This window comes from Xyrauchen texanus, chromosome 27 (assembly GCF_025860055.1).
Source record: "Xyrauchen texanus isolate HMW12.3.18 chromosome 27, RBS_HiC_50CHRs, whole genome shotgun sequence".
Taxonomy (NCBI): Eukaryota; Metazoa; Chordata; class Actinopteri; order Cypriniformes; family Catostomidae; genus Xyrauchen; species Xyrauchen texanus.
The window spans coordinates 16457552-16481787 of NC_068302.1; the positions used below are offsets into that span (position 1 = coordinate 16457552).

Sequence of the window (24236 nt, forward strand, 5' to 3'; positions counted from 1 at the left end):
TTTCAAAAACCATGCATAAACGTTATTTTCTCAAAAATACAAACAAGTACACACATGTTGCTCACATATGATTGTAGCCCAGTTTGTGCTGAATACAGTGTTATCAGACATTAGCCATTGATATGTGTTTAAGCAACTGAAAAAAGCACAAATGTCAAGGAATGTCAAAACTTCTGCAGGGCCCAAAACACCCTCAGACCCCAGAGGGATAAATGACTGTGTGCTCAGTCGCCTAAACTGTCAAATACATTTTAAAATGATGCCAAAAAGCCCATCTTGGTGAGGTGTTCATGTAGAAACAGAGAGTTCTGTTTAAAGTGAATGTAAACATTGAATAGCTGATTTGTATCGAAATGTACGACTTGTACATTTAAATGTAACGTAATAGGCCTGCCGCTGTTTAGTGTATCCTTAATATTAATCAAACAACAACAAGAAAACAAGAAAACCACTCTTGCTGGATACCTTTAGTTGTATAACTCTAGTATAAAAGTATTAAAGTATTATTCATACAAGGCCGGCCAGAAGTAGTTTTATATCAAGTTCATTCTGAATGTTTAATTGAATATTTGTTATAGATAAAAACAAATTAAAAGCTGCAAAAAAGCACTATCTTCTTTTGTTTTATAGTGGTTTTTATTTTTTTATTGCTTTTATTTTATTACTGACTGTTTACTCTCTTGAATAATAACTTTAGAACTTAATTATTTTATAAATAACAAATTAATTATTGTTAGGCTATTATTTGCTGTAGTATTGAAGTTGGTATCAGAAATCATCACATTTCACTAAAGACTACTGAAATGTTGGTATTGTTATAAATGCATATATTGCGTATGGTAAATCTTGCTGGAATAACATGATGGAAAAATAGATCTTGTTCCATAGAAGTGTGAGTGTAAATGATGCTGTAAAAGATGGCAATGGATGATTTCATTTATTTGACAAACATGCGTAAATGTAACAAAAATAATCTACTCTACCCAGCGCGGATTACATTTCTGCCCCAGAGAATCTAGTTAATTGCATAGGTAAAAAACTATTAGGTTGGCCATGTTGTAATTTTAGAAAACATGCAACAAACTTTGACATGTTACTTTAGCATGTAACCAATACATGCCCTTTTTTTCTCTCTGGACAATTAACTGTTTTACTCGGACGAAGTGAATGACCAATTCACTTCACATCACAATGTTTAATGTCGAGCCCTGTATGTCATCTGTAGAGAATTTCATGAATAGACTGCATCCAAAAGTGGAAGCACTTCAAATCTGTTCCACCATTTAAAAAAGCGCCATAAACTGGAATGTGTTAAAGTTCATGCTGCTGCTGCAACCCCGGAGCGAAGCCGTTGCATCCGGAAAAGCCTTCTGCCCTGAAACAAAGCACGTTGCCAGCTACATTTACCATCTCACATGTTGCTTTGACTTACAATTGAACATTTAGTTGGAGATATATATTGTGTATCACCATTCAGCCTAAAAATACTGAGATATAATTTTTGGTCCATATCATCCAGCACTAGTTCTGATTCAAAACTGCTGATAGCAAACACAACATACACCACATTATGTATCGGTATAGGCTGTCAAAGATACGCTGTTATTTAATCAATAAAACAGCTTTGCTAATGAAAAGATAAGCTAATAGCTTCAGTTTTTGTAGCGAAGCAACAGCCCATCTCGGTCTTAGGCACATACTCACTCAAACTCTCTCCCTCTTTTACACACAGACGTGCATACAAGCAAGGACACAATGTGTATAAAAGACTGTGCCAGTGCGCATTAGTCACTCTATTCCTCCAACTTTGTGTGCTGGAATGCAGCGAGACAGCCAGGTGCAATTAGCACATCTTGCTGTCCTTTCTCTTCAAGAATGGCCATAGATAAACAAATTAGTATAAAGAACCTTAAGCTGGTTTATAAAGTACAGATGGGGTAACTGGCTGGCGTAAAGAGGGTCAGAGGCATGAGGGTGGAAGGATATTTGGGGTGAGGGGGAAGACAAAACAGGTACAGGTGTTTTGGTGGGAAAGGTTGGCGTGTAGGCTTTTGATTGGCAGAAAAAACATAATTAAGTTAAGACTTTTTTTCCAACTGTACCTATCAGGCTTCTATATAAATTACCTCTGTTATGATTGGCTACCCTCTTAGCAACAACTCCTCCTGCCAAGCAACTGAATGCTGAACAGGTGTGAGATGTTAATGTACTCATGGTTGTGACATTAACACTAACAATTTCTGTAAGACCCATTTTTGTTTATTATTTGTATTGTGAACTGTGGCAGGGCGGAGGGCAGGGGCCGGGTCGTGATCCTACACACCCGGTCCCGTATTAGGCTAATTAAGCCTCCGACAGGGATAACGGTCGACTGCAGAGGATCGTGCGGGAGAGAGAGATCGTTTATGGACATGTCTGTCGTGTGTGTGTTGGTCTTTTGTTGTTTATATTGTTTATATTGCCAGGCTGGTTCTCCGATACGCCGTAGCTTGTTCCTTGGCCACTCCTCCACCCTATATCGGACGACAGCCGCGCCTCTCCGGGCGGATCCGAGGCAGACGGAACGCCCCGCCGCGTTCTTGGGGAACAGAAGGGGTCTCCCCCGCCCCTGGCAGTGGTTCTCCCGCTCCAGGCAGTCGGCAGCGAGCCCCTCCCCGCTCGCGGTCTGCGGTATCAATCCCCGCCGCATTTCAGCTGCCGGTAGGCAACTCATGTGCCCCGGCAGCAGCCCTGACCGCTCCTGGCGGTCGGTTAGGAGCCCCTTCTCCCCTCGAGGTCAGCAGCCATCGTCCTCTTCCAGGCGGATGGGCTCCTCGTCCCCCGGCAGATGGCCGCGGCTGCTCCATTTGGGTGGATGGTAGTGGCGAGAACTCTACTACGGCGTATCCCTCCTCCTTCCCGGCTTGACAATGTAAATAATATTTTAATTAACAACTTAAACAAAAGACAAACACACAAATATGACGGACATGTCCATAAACGATCTCTCTCTCCCGCACGATCCTCTGCAGTCGACCGTTATCCCTCTCGGATGCTTAATTAGCCTAATACGGGACCGGGTATGTAGGATCACGACCGGCCCGCCCTCCGCCCTGCCACATGAACATTAGGGTATATCACAACATGGCACACAAAAACTATTTTTTTCTATGATATGCCCCATTCAAAAATATATAAACAGATCCAGATTTTTAAATATGTACATTGATACTTGTCTTCTTGGTATGGAGGAAAGGAAAGTTCTGGTAACTGTAAACAACAAATTTGATTAAGCTCAGGGGACTTTATAATAAATGAAGTGTTATTAAGTTACAGATCCTGTAAGCCAGAGTCATGTTGAATAGGTGGCCTGATGGATCAAATATAAAATGCTGGAACCAGAGAAAGAGAGAGCCTTAACAGAGCAACATGGAGTCTGAAGTAGGTCAGCAGAGTGGCTGTTTAGCACACTATTAGTCGGTTACAGTCCCACACTGACATGTAAAAAAGAGAAGTTCATTTTAGTCTCTGAATTCCACTAATATAACCTGTTACTAATGTGTAGAGGTCTAGTAATGCAGTTCTTAGTGATTGTTTGTTTTTAAACCATTAGTAAATTACACATTCCTGAAAAAAAAAAAAACAATATAGCAGCTTCAGCCGTGACAAGCCAGTCATATACTCACACAGTGCACGCATATATACACATTCAGAAGTCACAGCGTGACTTCTAGTTCCTTCAAAATGTTGTGGAGTTGCTAGGCAGAGTGTTACAGGTCCTATCAGGCAGTATAGCTGGTATACCTGATGCAGGAATATCCCAACTCTGACAGCTTTTGAACTTAAACACCTGATACATATGAGACATCACTTCTCTCAAAACCGGTTGCAAAGAATGCCATTAGGACATTTGGACCTCTGATGCTTTATGTAAACAGCATCTCTGATACTATCTTCTGATCCAGAGTACCTTTATGGATGTATTTTGTAGCATAAAAGTGAATTGTGTAATTGCTGTGGCACTCTCTACTGTTACCAAATATATTGACTGTTTTCATAAGGTTTCCTGAACAGTGAACAATCTTCCTCTCTACAATTGGTCAACCAGACAGTAACTTCAACAATGAAAAAAAATCACAAACTACAACTTCAATTGTAAGTGCATATATAACTTCTACCAGTGGACATATTGTCTGTACAATAAATGCAAAGTCATGAAAAACTACATACACAAAAAAGTACTAACTGACCTTTCTTTGCCGTCTCCATCTCTTCCTCAGTCCAGCGAGAGCTTTCATTCATCTCCAGGTTTGCTAAAACATAAAGAAAGTGTTATACAACATATCCGTCCTAAAAAGAAGAAGCACAATATCATAGCAGGAAGTAGTCAACAGAAAACACAGAGTGGGGAATTCATACCCAAGGTCGTACTTAAAAGCATGAACATGCAAAAGCACTCGAGGTGAAGAGACATAAGAAAGGGCTTAAGAGATCTTGTAAAGGAACATCGGAAAAGGCCAAGAGCTGGCAAAGGCACTCTAGGCCCTCACAAAAAGGTACTGTGTAAGCCACATTTTTCACCGAAGTACAATAAAGGAAAGTTCAAGCACCCTCTAAGATAAGCAAGATGAGCCAGTGTGCTATTAAGATCATCTGTAATCATCATGAAAAAAATGTAAATGCCTTCTCAATATAGCAGAGCCTCATCGTAAAAACAGGGAACATTGCAACACTCTGGAACACCATTTTGTTACTCAAGCATATCAGTATGATATTTGCACAGCATTTAAATATTAGGATCATTCTGTTTTTTTTTACATTGCAGTTAGAATTGGTTATCATTTCGGCAACACATGTTATGAAGTGAAGCAATAATATTAAGAGTAGAATAATGTTAAACAATAAGAGTTCATGCACAGTTAATCTGCAGTTTGTGTGTTTACTAACCAAGCTCACTGCTGAGAGGTGAAGTGTTCTCTTCCTGCTCGTTGGTCATAGAGCGAGTGACTCTTCCTTTCCGGTGTCCACGGCTGTTGGCGGTGCGTCGTCCTTTAACAGCTGCAGTAGGCTCTTTTTCCTCCCCATCCTCACCAGAGGTGTCATCTCTAAAAATACAGAAAAAAGAGAAAAATATAATAATAATTTCACAGTTTTTCTGAAGCAGTAATTGCACCATATGCTTGGATTGTTCATTCAAAACAGGGATGAACAATAACATGTTTGGTTATCAGGGTTTTATTATCAGTATCTAGAATGTGGGGAGAACGTCATTTCAAACTAAAAGAAATAAACAAAACAGGCATAAAAGGACTATAGATTTCTAACACTGTCATTTTGGTGTTATCGGCCATAATGTAAAAACAATTATCAGCTATGGTTAAAGGTCAAAATTTCTGTATCAAAACATCCCTATTTCAAAAATATTTCTAAGTTGCAAATAATAAACACAGAAGTAAGTAGTAAAGGAGGTTCACCACACGTGCACGCATACTGGAGATATGTGCAAATACCATGCAATTTTTGCTCACTGGCAAGTGCATTCCCTTTCAAATGTAAAGCAAACTGACAGTGGTCATGTTTACAAGCAATTAAGAAAACAGTTTACTCCAGGGTTCTTTCAGAAAGCGGCATTCTGAAACGTCATGTAAAAAATAACCCTTTAAGGGGTTAAGAGAAATCTGTTTTACACACCTAGATTTCTCCTGGAGAATGTGGCTTATGTGGCAATGTAAATGCATAAGCGGTGTTCTTACAGGTTTTTGAAGTGCACGTGTATGAACAGACCAGATCAAAAAAGTCATAGAATAGAGCCCACCAACAAGTCAACACAAAGTTAAGAATTCAACATTTCTGGGAGTACATTGGGAACAGCAAATAAACTATAAACTATACACATTTATACACATCAATGTAAAATATATGCCCTCGTACTTCGGGGGAATCCCAGAGTTTTAAGCAAGAATGAAAACCCGCTATTGCAGCACAATTTCACTGCAGGTCATGGTAGAAAGTTAAGGAAACAAAACACAGCAACAACTCTGGAATATCTGGAAACAAAGCGAAGCAACTGTTAGCAAAGACTTCCCTGGATGCCACAGTTGTTACATAAGCATCCTGGGGAAATTGCATTGCTGTGGAGAAAGCTGCTTACTGGCCGAGTAAAGAGTATGCCACTTATATAGTGCATGCAAACAGGAACACCACTTTCTCGCAACAAACCACTTTCTAGCATTAAGGCGCTTTCTGGTGTCCATGTAAACACAGTCAGTAAGTAGCAGACCCTCATTTTTCTTACCTGCACATTATCCATCTTGCAAAGAGAGATACTAAATATAGGCACACCAGCTGTGTCCGCAGGTTGAGAATCATGGGGGAAGCATCAGAGAATGCACAGACTCTGCTAAATGTACTCATTAAATGTATAGCTGGCGTTCCGGGTTGTACAATCAGGGCTGTGCATTCAGGTTAGTGCTAATGTGCTCTAATCACACCTTACAGTACTGTTGACTGCAATGGTCTAGTTTAGATGAATACCCTATGTTACCTGCACTTTATATAGTGTGCACCTGTGAATGCACAAGTGTTCAGCAGCTAACAGTTCCCAAAATTATGTTGAAATAAGTGTGATAGGGAGCAGTATAGTCAAGGAATAGTGTTCCAAAAAGATGTTTAATCCATCAGAGGTGCAAAATTTGCAAATAAATAAGAGTGTTTAAGCAAACATAAAACCAAGGATACATTTTATTTTTTTTAAGTCTAAAAGCTAGACCTGTTTTAGGTACAAAAACAGTAACAACTCCCCTCCCTCAACTATAGAGGCCAGAGTAAATTGTGCTTAAGCAGCGCTAGCAACCTTGTCCATGTGCTCTAAACACTCGTCATCCATCATTTTTCTTCTCCCCTAGTGGCGGCTGGTTTAAATACACAATTTTCCACCTTAGCGATTTGGAACAAACCATTATTTTAAATAAAATATAACCCTCACCTCCCATTTCTTAAATACAAAATCTTTGAATAAATACATGAGTGAGTTAAAATGAGAGTTAAAAACAACACCAATTAATACAATAAATAGTACAGATAAAAACCTTTGCACAATTTAACCCCAATAAGTATTGCAAAATAATGAGTAAAATACGTCCATAGAACAGTAAAATTCTGTGTTGGAGACTGATTCACAGGCTCTCCATCACATAGAAAATCTGCATCTGTACAAAGCCAGTGTTCCAGGAAACTATAACATTGAGTTTGGACAGTTCTAGCCCAGACTCTGCAAGATCCATACGGCTGGAAAGAGCACTAAATCAGAGTATTTTAACACCAACAATAAATGGCAAGTCAGCAGAATGAATGCCTTTTCCACCTGTCGGTTATGTAACTGTGCCTCCTCCATTTAAGCTGAATCACAGACAAAAAGAGCTGCAAAGATGTGACGAAAGAGACCGAAGGGAGAAAAAAAAGTGATGTGAAATGAGAGGGAGAGAAAAGGTGAAAAAAAAGACAGCAATATACTCACTTCATGCCGTCCTCCTTGTCGTCTCCCTCTGTTTTTTCCTCCTCGTGTTCTGCCTCTTTCTCTTTTTCCTTGTCCTCTTTCTCCTCCTGGTTATTGCGGTTCACCTGTTGCTGTGCCTGTTGGTTATTCTGTAAACAAAGCCAAACAAAACACAGTAGATGAGCATTACATCACAAACATCAATCTTTATATAACACTTCCTCGCTTTTTACACTGTGTCCCAACCAGGCAGGACACAACAACTTACCAGCAACAAATACACTTGTCTGTTCACACTAAATGCTAAACTGCCACACAACCTGACAATCACAGTCAATCAAAAGTAACCGCAACATTGACGCTTGATGTCGCTAGTCCCTGTACTGCATGATAGTGGTTATTCCTACTGCTGTCACTACATTATTGGTGGACTCCATAACTGACCATATCTTTTGAAAATCTGATCACAGAGGAGATGTACTGCCGGTAAAACTAAGATACAATTTTAATTTGACAAAGAATCAGGTCTTTTGTATCTAACAATGAAAATTTGGCAGGGGAGTGTGATTTTATATAACCTGCAGCAGTCCTCAATTCATCATATAATTAACTAAATGAACTCTCAATGCAAAAATCAAACCCTCTCTGAATGCAGTCAATTTCTTACGCATTTCCATACATCTTTTTTTTTAATTATAAACATGTATGTGGTTACAGACAAACCATATAAAACTGTGAAATTGATCACAGTAACTTAACTTCTCTGTCTGCATTCTACTCCAGTATTTCACAGGAGACAGATGACGTGAGCTCCACTGACTTCAGTCCCATTGGTAGTCATTACCAATTTTAAACTTTGTTGTGTTGCTTGCCATGCCCACATCTCATTCCCAGCAGTTCTCAAAGCATTATATCATTAAGGGAATGAACGATTTATCAATGTTTGAATCAAACTTGCATAGAATGCTGACAATTTCTGACAGTTTTCCAAACAACATTTTATAATGTATCCATGTATGTGGTATTGTGGTAACAGAAAAAATGATCTAGAACAGTGAAAACGATGGCGAAATATACTTTTCCTCCATTTTGCCAGCATTCAAATCCAGCGGTGTATTAGCAACTTGCACGGTGTTCTCGTTATTGGCACCCTCATTTGCCAGAGTGAACTCAGCGTTTGTAGTGGTGTGCATTTGTCCTGCACCTTGCATATGTGATACTAATGTTTACTCTGGTTTACATCCATTCTCTGTCTCTGTGTCTTTTAGCAAGTCTTTGTATTTTGGCAAAGCTACATTTAATTTCTGCCATGGATGCTCTTATTCCCCTTGTTCAACAAGTAGCCATTCCCCAAACTTGCGCTATAGATTGAGCTACAAAGGGTTGGTGGGGTTGAGCCGGCCTGCAAAATATAAACATCAATGTTTTGATAGTGCCTGGGAGGCTCAGTGTTTACACTTTTGGGGGAGGTAAACCCGGATGGCTTACTTATTAGTTGTAAATAAACAAACTGGGATAGCAAAAATTATTTTTACATAAAAAAATTAAATAGCATACAGTACTGTGAAAAAGTATTTGCCCCATCCTGATTTTTTTTCTATATCTCAAATTGAATTGTTTCAAAAATTCAAACAAAATCTAACTTAAACAAATGCAATCAAATCAACTTTTTCCATCAGCATGGAGTTGGCTAAAAGGTCTCACCATGTAGCAGCACACGATACCTTGGTCAAAAGAAACACCAGATAAGATGATGAAAAAGGTTATTGAAATACGTCAGTCTTGGAAGGGTTATAACGCTTTTTCAAAGGCTCTTGAACTCCAAAGAACTACAGTGAGAACCATTATCTCCAAATGGAGAAAACTTGGAACAGTACTGAACCTTCCCAGAAGTGACCAACCATCCAAACTTCCTCCAAGAGCACAGCGAGAACTGCAGGCCTCTCTCGCATCAATAAATGTCACTGTTAATGACTCAAAAATGGCATCCATGGAAGAGTGGTGAGGTGAAAACCACTACTAACCCAGAACAACATTAGGCTTGTTTGAATTTTGCCAAAACACACCTTTCCTCAAACCTTTGCTTAGAAGACCTGTTACAAAAGATGTAAATCAAACAAATAATTTTTTCCACAAAAAGAACATTATACCTCTGGTCAAGCATGGTGGTGGTAGTGTGATGGTGTGGGGATTATTTGCTACTTCAGGGCCAGGGAAACATGAAATAATTGAGGGAAACATTAATTCTGCTCTCTACCAGAGAACCTTAAAGAAGAACGTACGGTCTTCAAGCACAACTGGATTATGCAGCAAGACAATGATCCAAAGCATAGGATTAAGTCCACCTCTGAATGGCTCAAAAGAAGCCAAATTAAAGATTTGGAGTGGCCTAGTCAAAGTCCTGACTTGAACCTGATTGAGATGCTGTGGTAGAACCTTAAACGGGCAGTTCATGTTTGAAAATCCTCTAATGTAGCTGAATTAAAGCAGTTCTGCAAAGAAGATTGGGACAAAATTCCACTAAAGCGCTGTGAATGACTGATCTTCAGTTGTCGGAAGTGTTTGGTTGCAGTTGTTGCTGCTAAAGGTGGCACAACCAGCAATTAAGTTTAAGGGGACAGTTAGTTTTTCACATGTGTGATACGTGTGTTGGTTAACCTTTTTGCTTCAATAAAAAAAAACATTTTGAAAACGGTATTTTGTGTTTATTCAGGTGGCCTTTGCTTTGTTATATCTCATTTGAAGATCTAAAACAATTTAGCATGAAAAATAAACAAAAATAGAAGAAATCAGGAATGCTTTTTCACATCAATGTAAATCACTTTTAAACTTTTCTAAATTTTGTCCCTTCTCTTGATCCCACATCCTCTCACCAAGTCACTGTAACACGCCAGAAGTCGCCAGCTTTCATTGAAAATGAATGGTCGGTCTACTATCGCTTTGTGGCTACGAGACGCTGATAATTTGAACAGGGCTTTAATGGCTATGAGTTAAGCCAAGGCAATGGCTGTGATTTAAAACCTAGTGTGCTACCCACCTAGCATTTTGGTCATTGTAAGTTCATATGAATATTCAATTGCAGCATTGATGCTTTTAAAGCTGTCTATGAAAGTAGCTCACTAGGATTTAAAATAGGAGAGAAAACACTTCATCAGCACCAGGACTTTTAACCATAAATCATGTTACTCTACAGTATGTAAGCACAGTAAAAAAGGAACATGTCACTTCAATTGGAGACAAAAAGAACACCCATAAAGGGAAGTAATCACCCAGTTCTTACTTCTATGTATCGATGTTTTCCAGCACAAAATAAAAAGTGTTTTTTGTTGTGGCAGCATAAACCATCCATATTTGTCAGGAAAGAAAGTTTATGCTTGACTACAGTTAGGGGGGGTCAAAGATAATCTGAGGAAAGAGAGAAGATCGATGGAGTCAAAGGTTAAGCTCTTCAGCTTTAAGGCTATGACACACGAAATCGACATCAAAGAACTAGCGCCATCTAAAGCAGGCTGTGGTTTCGGCTCAAGTTGCCTGCATCTGGGTCAAAAAGCTGCGCTTGAACACACCGTAAACACAACACCCAACGGCTAGCATGTCCATTCTGCGCCTGTGTGTGACAAAATAACTTTTCGTACCAGCAGGTTGCAGTAGTCTGTATTCGTTACTCAAAACTGGAAACCGACAGAGCTAGTGACTGCTGGGATACAAAACACAAACAAAGCAGCGCTTGCTTACCATTTGCTTACCGTAATGTCATACAGATCTGGCCTCTCCTGACTCATGCTGATTAATTTGTCTTCACTTGCCTCATTACAGACAGCCAAGTTGTTTGAAAATATTTGCATATTGGAATGAGAAGAGCATTCTTTGTGTTCCCTCTTGACTTCGCACAGGTTCGCTAAGCTGAACAGCCAATCAGAATGATCCGACTCACCAACGAGCTCCGCCACCGATTCAACATGCTCAATCGGCCAGAAAAAAAACAGACGGAGACCGACTTCAGCCGAGCTGTGCGGAACACACCGCAAAAACTAGCCCAACAGATTAGCCCTCGGCCGACCGTCAGCTTGGTGTGTTAGGGCCTTTAGAGACAGCACCTCAAATAACCTCACACGCGCTCGCTCACACAAACACGCACGCACGCACGCACCGCACGCACACACACACACACACACACACACACACACACCCCTCAGTAAAGAGCTGCATGTACACACTCACAGTTATTCATGCACTGTTAAACACACATATACAAATGCACTCAACCATACAGTAAGTTCCTTTCTATTTATCTGTCTCTCTTTTGTTCAGACTCATCCCACTGTATCTCTCTCTATCTTCTGGCATTGGCTGAGAGCATTTTAATACGAGCCCATTAAGATCAGGCGATATTTAATGACCTGAGCAGAACCACTCCGGCAGCAGAAGGCCAGTAAAACAAATGTGTTTGGGCTGTGGGCTTATTATTCTATCAGCTTTTATTGAGCCTGCTATTATTGCAGGCAACACACAAACAGAAACACAAACCCCTTTAACACTTTCAAATGTCTCTGTTCCATTTAAGCCATAAAAACAAACATTTCATACATTCACGAAGCAACAGTGCCCTTGTCTCACACATACGCAAACTAATGAGTGTGTGAGTTAAGGAGGCAGCTAGATGAGCAGAAACATGGTGGACTTCCAACAGGGCAGAGAGCTGGTTAATTGCGTCACATGGTTTGAGCTCACTTTGAGGTGTGCTTCTGTGATAGACTCATTAAAATCACACTGATTTATTATTAATAACACCCACACTCATTAAACAGAAAACTGAATTCAAACCAGCAATATAAAACACTACAATTATGAGGTAAAGACTAGGGGGACAAAATCCTTGGTGATTGCTGTGCACCATTCAACAAGAATCCCTTTTGTCCAATTAATTTCACTGATTTTTCCATGACTTTTCCAGTTGTTAGTGATTAGAACACATACAGATTCTGGATAAGGATTTTAAAAAATTATTTGTATAGAGATTGCACTCACGAAGAGCCATTTCTATCAAATTAAACTTTAGAGACACGCATAACAAGAAAAACCTTATAATTTCCATTATTTTTCCAGGTCTGAAATGTTTTAAATCCCTGATATTGCCACGTTTGTGAGAACCCTGATTTAACTTGCAACCTTTCTATTTGGAAAACTGCAAAATAATACCACTTGAAATGTATGTAGAAGTCTACAAATCTGAGGTAGCCCAAGATGCTGGTGTACAACGTCAGCAACAATGGTAGCAACAAGGGAGATGTGAACAGTTAATGATACAACAATAATTTTTTAGCAAATAAAAGTTATCAATGAGTCACATTTCCAAACTTTTTATCAAGTAGAGACAGGTGTGTTATAGTCCCTCAATAATTATTCTCTGTTGACAATCATACACATGCCAAACAATTGCCTCTCCACAGCATCGGACTATCAGAACACTTTATGGTTGGAAGTCAAGAGATGTCAAGTAGAAATTTAAGAAGAGTATTAAATAATAAAAGATGAGTCAAAATGCAAGCTAGGAAATGGAGTCTCATGCTCACCTGACTCCTTCCTCTGCGGCGGTAGTTTCTTCTGACAATGTTCTTGTAGTTCTCATTCTTCTTTGTCAGGTAGTAAAACAGGACACATTCAGCCACCGTCTGTAGGTAGATAAACACAAAACACTTCAACTTTGCTCGTTCCGCTCATATATTCATCATATTCATGGAGTCCACAGAGACTGCAGTGCAAACAATGAATGGAAGATGACGGTATTAATAAAGATGCAGGTGTACCTTTCTCTCCAGAAAGGAGGCTATCAGGGCAAAGTTTTTTGGGTGCTGGATAAACCTGCAGTGAGGAGGAAGAACAGTGATATAGATCAATCTTTAAATACTGCATTCTTCTGTTAACTCTTTTAATACTTGAAGCTGATGCAGGTTTGCACTTATAAAAACTTTTACTAGACTATACAAGATCTCTCTCTCTCTCTCTCTCTCTCTCTCTCTCTCTCTCTGACCTCTGTGACCTGACTAAGTGTGATAACACTTTACAATAAGGGTCTATTTGTTAACATTAATAAATGTAGTAAGCATGAACTAACAATGAACAACAGTTTTTTTACAGAATTTATTAACTCTTTCCCCACCAGCCTTTTTAAAAAAAAGTTGCCAGCCACAGCCAGGGTTTTTGACGATTTTCGCTAAACTTTAATGGCCCGCAGAATATTTTCTTCCATGAATATATGAAGATGCTATATATATCACAATACAGATCTGAGCCTCTGCTTTTGGGCAAAAAAAAAACTATTTTATTTTATCTTCATTTGTTCTTTTTTTATTGCGACTTGAACAGAGGCAGGTTTTGTCAAAAAACAACATTTCAGACAAAAAGCTGAGAAAAAGGCATGTTTATGTCTGATATTTTGAGCTTCTCAATACTCCACTTCTTCATGTTTGAGACGAACGCTGTCTGTTTCTTTGATCAAAGAGTTGCGTACTCTTTCAAAACATGCGGAGGGGTCTTCCTTACCGTATAACACCTAAAACACGGAAACCCGGAAAATTCCGTGTTTGGCGGGGAAGCGTTTTTTCATAAAACACGGAAAATTCCGTGTTTGGCGGGGAAAGAGTTAATAGGGGTGGGTAAAAATATTGATTTCCCGATGCATCACAATTTTCATTTGAATGATCTCAATATCTATTCTTAAATCCCAAGATAGATATTTTACTGTATACGCAACTACAATAAGAAGTGTCCAAAGACGAGATCCACGCAACCAATGAATAATTTTTTTATATCCATCCTGTTCTATAGTCAGTTGTTGTTCAAAAACAAAAAAATCTAAAGAATTTAATTCTAATTAGGCATAGCACAGATAAGATAATGCCATTTGAGTTGTCTCTCATTAACATAAACGACGCCGTTTACAGAAATGCTGGGTTTCCTTAAAGAGGTAGTACCGGTTTTTAGCACATGTTCAACAAATCAATGTAAATACCTGTAAATAGTAAAATTATGAGATAAAACAAACATGTAACAAAATATAATATATGCAATACAATATCATATTTATTAACTGAATACATGGATTTGTTCATTTTTAAAAAGCCCAAATGTGACCAAAATAATGAAAAAGTTATATTTTCATATTTTACCTAGTTAGAAGGTCCCCTGTATAATTAACAGCATTAGCTGGGAGAGAATTTATATCATATGAAAGCAAAAGGGACATTACAACTCCAATATACCCACATAAATTGATATCGATTCAAAATCGTAAGCTTGTGAATCGGAATCGAAATGAAAACATTTTATCAATACCCAGCCTTATTTATTCATTTTGGGTAATGTTAATTTTCAAAATATACTATTGTTCATTGTTAGCTGATGTTAGTTCAAAATGCATTTAACCAATATTAAACGTACACAACTGAAATGTTAGAAATGTATTAGTATGGATGAAATTAACAATTACCAAGACTAATAAGTGCTGTAAAAGCACTTATTAATGTAAAAGTTAATTGTTAGTTCATGTTAACTAATAAAGTAAACGAATGTTAATGAATAAAACCTCATTAGTATAGTGTTAACCCCAGTCATTTACTTTTAAAAGTACTGAAAAGAAGTTTCAAACCAAAACAGAGAATCACACACATCTACACCATAAGCCAAATTTTGAAAACATTGATGGACAATTCAAAAATGCTTTTCTTAAAAGACTACAAGAAACGACAATGGATAAAAATAGAGCATGGTCTAGTCCAGTGGTTCCCAAACAAGGTGCTGCCATGACCAAGTGTGCAACAGATTATCTAATTAATGGTGCTATAAGCTATTTTTTCATGGAAAGGTATGCAAAAACATTTCCTACTCCCTGTAAGATATTAATGAAACAGGAGTCCAGAGGTCTCTGTAAACAGCAAATCAATATGTTTTCACGTGCCGCGGCCTCTGACGCTTTCTGCCAGGCAATAATTTTACGCTTTCTCATAGTTCATTGCAGCAAATTGAGGCTTGATTATATTTTTCTGCCATGTTGTTCATAACAGTTGTCAGTTCTGGGTGATATTATGCATCTGTTGTTTTTGACAAACATTTCTGCTCTATGTTGCTCTCAATAAAGCTCCCTTGGTATCTTTGGAGTGCTGGGAACGGCTAAAAACAATTTCAGCACCTTAAATGTAATATTGTAATAGCCACCGATGTTACTCACTACTCTGCTACTCTTCAGCGGAACATATTTGAAGAAAAACAGCTCAGCTCAGCAGGTCCTTATAATGCAATGATTTTTGATGCTTCAAAAAGCACAGACAATCAGCATTAACGTCATCCATACGACTCCAGTGGTTAAATTAATGTATTATAAAGCAATATGATCACTTTAGTTGCAAAAAAGATACATCTTTAAGTACTTTTTAACTATAAATCATCACGTCCGGTAAGCACCAGTATGCACGTTCAAGGGAGGGCTGAGGTCACGCAGTCTTTCCAGCGATGGCATGGCAACGTTCTATTAGTTGCAGCAGACACTCTCTACCTGTTTGCATTGCCTACATGCGCACCACCACATCTCCTGAGCTCTCTATCTCTCTGAGGCTTTTTGTTGTGCTGCAGTTGGTCCAGCCTTCTCCATCTCTCTGTGCTCCTGGTCAGAGTACTCCGGTCCAAATAAATATGACTTGTATTTCCTCTTTTCCTCTTAAATCAAAATCTTCTGATATATTTGTTTAAATTTGCTTAAATTTGTTTACGCCGTTTGGTCTGTACATCGTTCCTCCTACTCAGTTGTAAACAGCGCTGCTCTTCCGGTATGTCACTTCTCATGTGAACACGCCACACTAGAGACCGGGTGACCTCAGCCTTCTCATGAATGTGCATAACGCTGCTTAACGGAAGCGATTATTTATAGATTAAAAGTATTTAAATATTGATTTTTTTCACACCAAAAGCAATTGTATCGCTTTAGAAGACATTCATTTAACCACGTGAGTTGTATGGATGCCGTTAATGCTGATTGTCTGTGCTTTTTGGAGCATCAAAATTCATTTTACCATCCACTTGCATTATAAGGACCTACTAAGCAGAGATAATTTCCTTCAATGTGTTGTGCTGAAAAAAGGAAGTCATACACATCTGGGACAGCATGAGATTGAGTAAATGATGAAAGAATTGACATTTTTGGGTGATCTATCCCTTTAAAAGTACAGCCAATACCCACATGCTGTTTGAATACAGCTGGCTGATTTCAGCTTCTCACATGCGTACTGTATTTCTGTGCATGCTATATAGAGCGCTCCTGTCCCGTAGTGAATGGAGCTGCACATGTGAAAAGTCAAATGTGCTTCTTGGTAAAATTGCCCCTTGTAACACAATATTAATGTAAACACAGCTGTTAAAGGATATTCTGGATACAATACAAGTTAAGCTCAATCGCCAGCATTTGTGGAGTAATTTATTTTGATTTGCCCCACCTTTCCTTTAAAAAAAGCAAAAATCTGGGTTTCACTGAGGCACTTATAATGGTAGTGAATAGAGGAACCTTTTCTGTGTAAAATTTAAGCAATTTTACAATTTCTTTTCCATGACGATACAACACCATTAACCATAAAACCTTAAAACGACTGTAAAAACGATGATTTAAACCCATTTACAGCTCAAATAATACATAAGATTTAATAGAAGAATTAATGCTAGTGCTTATCAAAATAATAAGCTTCACATTTCTGCCTTTTTGCCCCATTCACTTCTATTGTAAGTGCCTCACTGTTACTTCGATTTTTGCTTTTTTTTAAAGAAATGGACGGACGAACCTGGAATATTCCTTTATTGTAATATGAAAGTGTAAGCAGACAAAAATCTGCACCATCTGTGCCATGTGTAAATGCAGCCTAATAGACCTGCTGCTGTCTGTTATAGGCCTATCATTAATTTTAATCAAACAGCAACATTGACAAGAAAAGTATTTGACTTGTCAGTCGAACACGTAGTGGATCGAGTCAGTATTAATGTATATTTAATAATCACACAGTAGTGTTTTTTTTTTTTTGTATTAGATACATTTTTTTTACATTATGATTTTTTAATATTTATTTGCTGCTGTTCCTGGAAAAACATAAAGCACTGTCAAATCTATTCTCTATTTTATTACTGGCTCTTGAATAATTAATTAAAATTAATTTGTTAATAATAATATTCATGTTAAACCTTTTTAAATAGAAGAGTGTTTTCAATAGTTATTAATTTAATTGGGTGCTGCTGAAACAAAAACACATTATACAGGGGGGCATTATACATAAGTTTAAAAAGATTGGGAACCACTGGTCTAGTCCATCAAAGGGACAGATTATTATTACTGAAGTGCAACCTCTAAACTGCTTCTTTATTTCAGTTTGTCTGTGAGGGTTGAAAGCTCACTTCAGTGAATGCAAAGAGCTGTAGGCTTCAGCTGTTTTTACATACCGCTGAACCACAACCTAACTATCAACCACAACCACAAAAAAACAAACTGCTGAGTTCATGAAATCCAGGGGAGAGATGCTGAGCTACATGATGACATGATGCAATACAGATTTCATAACCCCTCTTTCCATCACATGGAGAGCAGAACATACTTCTCACGGAAAGTGTCTTTCTCCTGTTCGCTCCACATGTTCATGACCTGTCTTTCTTTGTAGATCTTCATGGGATCGTCCACAAGCCCGTTCATGTTGATGAACTTTATCCTCTGCTGCTCAGCATCAAACAGCATGGGAGGAATCACGGCTAACTGACGCATCTGCTTCTCTGAGTTCTGCAGAGAGAGAGAAACAGAAATTAAACAATTTGTAAAGCAAAACCAAGACACCAAACTGTAACATAAGATAGAAGTGAAGGCATTACAGTCAGCAAATACGTGGTCATTTAATCTTATGTCTGTGTTTAGGAAGTGCATCTGCCGCAAAACCTCATTGGTTGTGCAACAGACCTTGAGTTGTGAAGTCACTTTGTGTGTGTCTGTCTGTAAAATTCAAGAGTATGCTTGTCTGTTGTGTGTGCGTGTGTCTAAGTAACACTCATACCTCTTGCTCAGAGATACCGTCGATGATCTCAGAAACCTCATGCTCACTGCGGGCTGCTGAAGCCAGACCCCCTCCTCGCTGAGCTACTCTACTGTAGTGAAAGACACACAAAATACTTTAAATAGCACAAGCTTATAAAACCACACACATGATTATAAAAATATTCAATTTCAGTCATAGTCTCTAAGGCTCAATATGGCATTGACTCCCAACTCACTTTTGCATGCGCTCTTGCATCTCTCTCTGTTTACGGATCTCAGGAAACTGCTTTTCGTAGTACTCTCGCACTTTGCTTTCTTTGGCTCTGCGGCGAGGGTTATTCTCAATGCGCTCGACTTTCTTCTCCCAGGCCTCCATTAGCTGGTCATAACGCTGGCAGAATTTCTGTTCCTGAACACACACACAATCCTACATCAGAACGTAAAGATTACTCAGAAAGCATGTCTTTCAGATCAGATGAGGCGGGGGGGGAGACATTGGTGCATTTAAGATTTCAAACACACTCATGATGCAAAAAGTGTTGTCTAGATTGGCTGCTCATTAGGTTTTGAACTCTAGTACATCTAAAACATATACTTTTAAAATCATCTATGCATGATGTATAACAATTGAAGCAATATAAAGTAAACATTGTCAAATGGGCTAATAAACACTGTATGAGTAGTAATTAACATGCAGTAGATAGGCATTCATCAGTAGTAGATTATCAGCGATCGCTTGTCTTTTTATAACATTTCACATTAATAATCATAAATAAGTCCATAAACTGCAGCCTAAATATTCACCAAATAAAGGGTTTTGGCCACAGAGGAACACGGAATAATAATAATAAGAAAATATTAATCATCCAACTATCGCTATTAATATAAAACCGATATATCGGTCAACCTCGGTTTTCTGTTAATATTCAAAATAGGCGAGTGCCATTACTTACCCACTGTTTCCGAGCATGGTTTCTTCTTTTGAAATACAGAATGAGCTTCTTCCTCATTCCCTGATTTCTGTAAAGGGGAGAGAAAAAGTTTATTATTAAAATGCACCTCTAACCTTCAGCTGTGATGTGTCTAATCCATATGTGCATGAACACATCAAGAGAATTCTCTGTCCATTTGTGTTTATGTGTGCATGTACAGATCAGTGAGCTTTATAACAACACAGACTCTTAACTACATCTAACCTGTGTGCTAAAAAAAAAAATCTACTTATAAAATATACATTTAAAGACCACTTACATCCACAGATAAAAAAGAACATTCTATAAAACATAGACCAGTGGCATATCAGAAGATGTTGAAGAGAGAACAGCTTAACGCAAGTGTGTGTTTGTATGCAAGTCAGTCAGCCATGCGGGTCAGAATAGTAATCAGCTTTAACTCTCACTCTATGTGGATTCATTCCTGGCCTCTGAACTTTACGTCTCTCTCACCGCAGAGGTCACCGATCATTAATCTAATCTTATCTTGATCCTGTGTCTTTTAGTGCTTGGCACAAACTCTTTTTGCCTAAACACCATTTGTAGACGAAAATAGGCATTATCAGAATCACAGAATGTTTCAGAGGATTCTAAAACTTGCATGATGTGCATTTAATGAGACATGGATTAATGGTGCACTTGGCAGAGTCCATTAAAACTGTTGGTTTGTATATACATCTGTGAATGAGATTAAGAGTGAAGGTACAGAGATGAAACTGCATTATGCAACTGATGGTTACAGGATTAGCTGCTGTGTGAGATACACTGGAACCTAGAACTCAGTTTGAACCTAAACATTTTAAGGCCAAATAACCCAAAAAAAACATTTACCACCTGTTCACCGCTGCCAATGAATAAGTAAAATATTTATTTATCTTTTCAGTTAAGTTCCTTGGTGCTACCAAAAGATTCTGATAACCAGAGAGCAGAGTGGTCTTTAACTAATGAGAAGAACACATAAGCAAGGATCTTATCAAAATTAAAGGGATAGTTCACCCAAAAATGTAAATGCTCTCATCCCAGGTACATTTTACTTTCTTCCATTTCTTATAAAGCGATCTAATTGATTTTGGATGAGAACAAATCAAAATATAACTCCTTTTTCACTATAAATCCTGACATCAACAGTCTCCTTGGCGATCATGATTTCAAGCTTGATTAAACTTAGAATTAACTATTAATTCTTAGAATATAGTTCTATTAAGAAATAGAACTATTATTGGCTGTTTTGATTCCCTATGGTCCTAACCAAGGGCGTGTATTATTCAGCTCAATCATGGCTCACAGCTCCCTTTTCACGGCATTCCACAGAGTTGTAAAGTAGGTCCCAATATGCTTATTCCCAATGATGGACATGATCGCTGCCTATTGTGTTCAGGAATTTAGCATTTAAGAGAGGCTTTGACGGATCCGTGTTTGCACTGTAGTATGCTGCCTATGTCAGAGAGGCAGCTCCGCATCGCTGAGTTGAATCCTCGTTCATCTGTTAGACTCGCACAACATGATTCAGTCCCGTGGTGTGCTTAGAAGCGCCATACATTAGCAGCAGCTGGCACTCTGACAGCGAAAAAGAAACCGGTGCAGCAAACTGACAATTCTGAACATTTGCTGTTGAAGACTGTCACTAATCTTTGCTTATCTCAAGTCAATCTCCAATCAAAAATGCCAACCCCCAGTATCGGCTGCATCCACAGGGAACACACCCTTGGATCAGGGTGATTTCCAAACAAAACATAATATTGATTTGGATGCTCTTTCCATGGGTGCCTCTAATTCGCATTTTCATGATGAAGAATTGGTTGATGCTTCTCTGCATAATCCCTCTCAGGAGGTTTTCTCCAGCCTGTCTGTTGCAGGGGTTCCGTTCATTCATCAGGGATGGACCCATCCTCTTCGGATGATACTTTGTCAGTACTACAGATAGTGTTGGCACATTTGGGCCTGGACAAAACACCTGTTCAACCTGCTCAGGCCCAAATGTGTTTTTCATTTACATTTACGCATTTGGCAGACGCTTTTATCCAAAGCGACTTACAGTGCATTTATTACAGGGACAATCCCCCCGGAGCAACCTGGAGTTAAGTGCCTTGCTCAAGGACACAATGGTGGTGGCTGTGGGGATCGAACCAGCGACCTTCTGATTAACAGTTATGTGCTTTAGCCCACTATGCCACCACCACTCCATAGTATCTGTATCTTGTATCTGAGGATTTTCAGGCAATCCTCAGATACAAACATGTTTACATGCCACCATGTTAGGACTTCGGTCAGAGATTTCGAGTGCTCTTACAGGTACCGATGTTCCTAGAAGGAGATCGAAGACGTCCCATACCCTAGCTTCAATGGCTGAGGCCGATTCCATAGAGGTAGGGCGGGCTCCAGTGATTGAACAGCTGCTGGAAGCCTTTGTGGTATCACCTGATGAAGCATTACAAGGCAATGTACGCTGTCAAACAGTGTGAACATACTGACACACTATTAAATAAGGCATATGAGTCAGTAGCCTATATGACTCAAGCAGAGAACACTATCTGCCAGCTGCTACTTGCATGCAACACAATGATAGGATCATCAAATGTAGACTCTTCTGTGTCTCAGTTTCTACATAAGGAAAGAAGAAAAAGTTCTCCCCTCAGTCAGCGAGATGGTTTTTACTCAACGTACTTCCTCGTTCCAAAGGAGTCCAGTTCTGGACTTGCGACTTTCCTTTTCGCATGTTGCACACTGCCAACATTCTTTGGTCTGTGATGAAAGGAGACTGGTTTGTGAGTGTAGATTTAAAAGACGCTTATTTACATGTTCAATATTCATATCAGGTGGCAGATGCTCTATCCAGGGATTTGCTGCAACCGGGGGAATGGAGGCTTCACCCAGATGTTGTGCAGTCGATCTGGCAGCGGTTCAGTGAGGCAGAGGTGGATCCGTTTGCATCAGACATAACCACTCATTGCCATTGGTGGTTCACAAGGACCGAGAAGTCCAGCCCATTGGGAGAGGATGAGCTGGCTCACATGTATACATTCCCTCATTTACACTGCTGTGGGAGACATTAAACAGAATATCCCTATGCAAGTAAAGGGTGCTTCCAGTGGCACCTCGATGGCCAGCCAGGCCATGGATTTCTCCACTTCTGAGTCTGCTTGAGGGCAAACCGTGGCAGCTTCCCGCCAGGAGGGATCTCCTCTCTCAGATGAGCAGGCATGTTTGGCACCCGGATCAGGTTTGTCATCAGCTTTGGGTTTGGCCACTCAGCCTAATACACTATTAGGGGATTGTGAGATGCCAGTAGTCCATACCATTGATTATACCAGAGCTACTTCAATGTGACAGCTTTATGCTGCTCGTTAGAGAATATTCTCTTCATGGTGTGTCGATCAGGGATTTGATCTTGTCCACTGTACTGTGCCGAAGGTCTTGATCTTCTTGCAACATATATTGGACGATAGCAAAGCTGATTCTACTTTAAAGGTGTATGTCACTGCCATATCTGCACATAATGCCTTAGTTGATGGTTCCTCTTTGGGGTCTCAAAGCCTTGTTTTCTAAAGGGAGCAAGATGTTTTAAGGCGGTTCGTGTGAACCCTTTTCCTGTGTGGGACTTCCCACTTCTGCTAGAATTCCTTAGTGCACAACCATTGGGTGGTGCAGATCATAAGTGGATGTCTTTGAAAACCCAGTTTCTGCTGGCTGTTGCATCCACTCAACATGTCTTTGAGTGAGTTGCGCTTGCCCAGGTTGCCAGATGATTAAGGGGTCATTCTTCGTCCTAATCCAAACTTTCTTCCAAAAATCCTTTTACTGCAATTTGTGAATCCATCTATTAACACTCTGGGGTCGACGAACGTGTCAGCGCGTCATTAACAACATAAACAGCGGAAACAACATAAAATTCTCCGTAATTTTGGGGCATACAGATAAGTGTAAGACATCATTAGAGACTATAAAGGGTCTACTTTTATTTGTGTACACTCACAATAACAACAAAACCTTGTGCTTTTGTAAAATAAAGAAAATAAAAAAGGTGAGCTGTCAGCAGTCTCTGGGTTCGCGAGTATATTTCTGAAACGCATCACAAAAATGAACTGAAACTCCACGAATACTTATCACACAAACATGAAATATATGTCTAAAGAAAGCTTACAATGTCTACTTTTAAATAAAACAATTCAAATTTAAAACAAATATTCTCCTGCAATGTACTCTGTATGAAACAAAGCGGTGTACAGTTTTCCTGGCTCAGCTAATTTATCTCTAATGTGATCACACTCACCAGCAGAGCACGCCATGTGCTGAAGCAACTAATGCAAATGGTAAATGCACCCGACTGTGTCTTAAAAACAACAAGTCTGTTAATTTTTCACATTTGACATATTGAGTATTGACATTTGAAATATGTCCTAATAAGCAAGTTTTAGTTACATTTAAATGCTGTTTTGGCTAAAGCAGGTATTTAAATTGCATGCTGTATGATACAGTAAATATGATATAAAAATAATATGAATGTTTAGATTATATTTTATCTAGTGTTTATGCTGCCTCATTATCGTCAACAAAGCTTGTGCTTGCAAATATGGGTTCAAGTGTGAGTAAAATGCACTTTAAATATGCCCATATTAGAAAATCACCATCTTATAATGATTTCTGAAGTATCATGTGACACTGAAGACTGCAGTAATGCTGCTGAAAATTCAGCTTTGATCACAAACTGCATTTTACA

General features: G+C 39.0%; 1 protein-coding gene across 2 annotated transcripts in view; it reads right to left on the reverse strand.

Annotated features, from left to right (window-relative positions):
- The window catches only part of ncor2 (nuclear receptor corepressor 2), a 179888-nt gene that overhangs the window by 39141 nt on the left and 116511 nt on the right, over positions 1-24236 (reverse strand). For both annotated transcript variants that reach the window (XM_052093921.1, XM_052093920.1), the window contains exons 9-17: positions 19481-19547; positions 18764-18936; positions 18547-18637; positions 18100-18278; positions 13282-13336; positions 13048-13146; positions 7496-7623; positions 4927-5084; positions 4230-4292 (exon numbers count right to left, since the gene is read on the reverse strand). In XM_052093921.1, the coding sequence (XP_051949881.1) occupies positions 4230-4292; positions 4927-5084; positions 7496-7623; positions 13048-13146; positions 13282-13336; positions 18100-18278; positions 18547-18637; positions 18764-18936; positions 19481-19547 (1013 nt within the window). The remainder of the gene's footprint in view (positions 1-4229; positions 4293-4926; positions 5085-7495; positions 7624-13047; positions 13147-13281; positions 13337-18099; positions 18279-18546; positions 18638-18763; positions 18937-19480; positions 19548-24236) is intronic.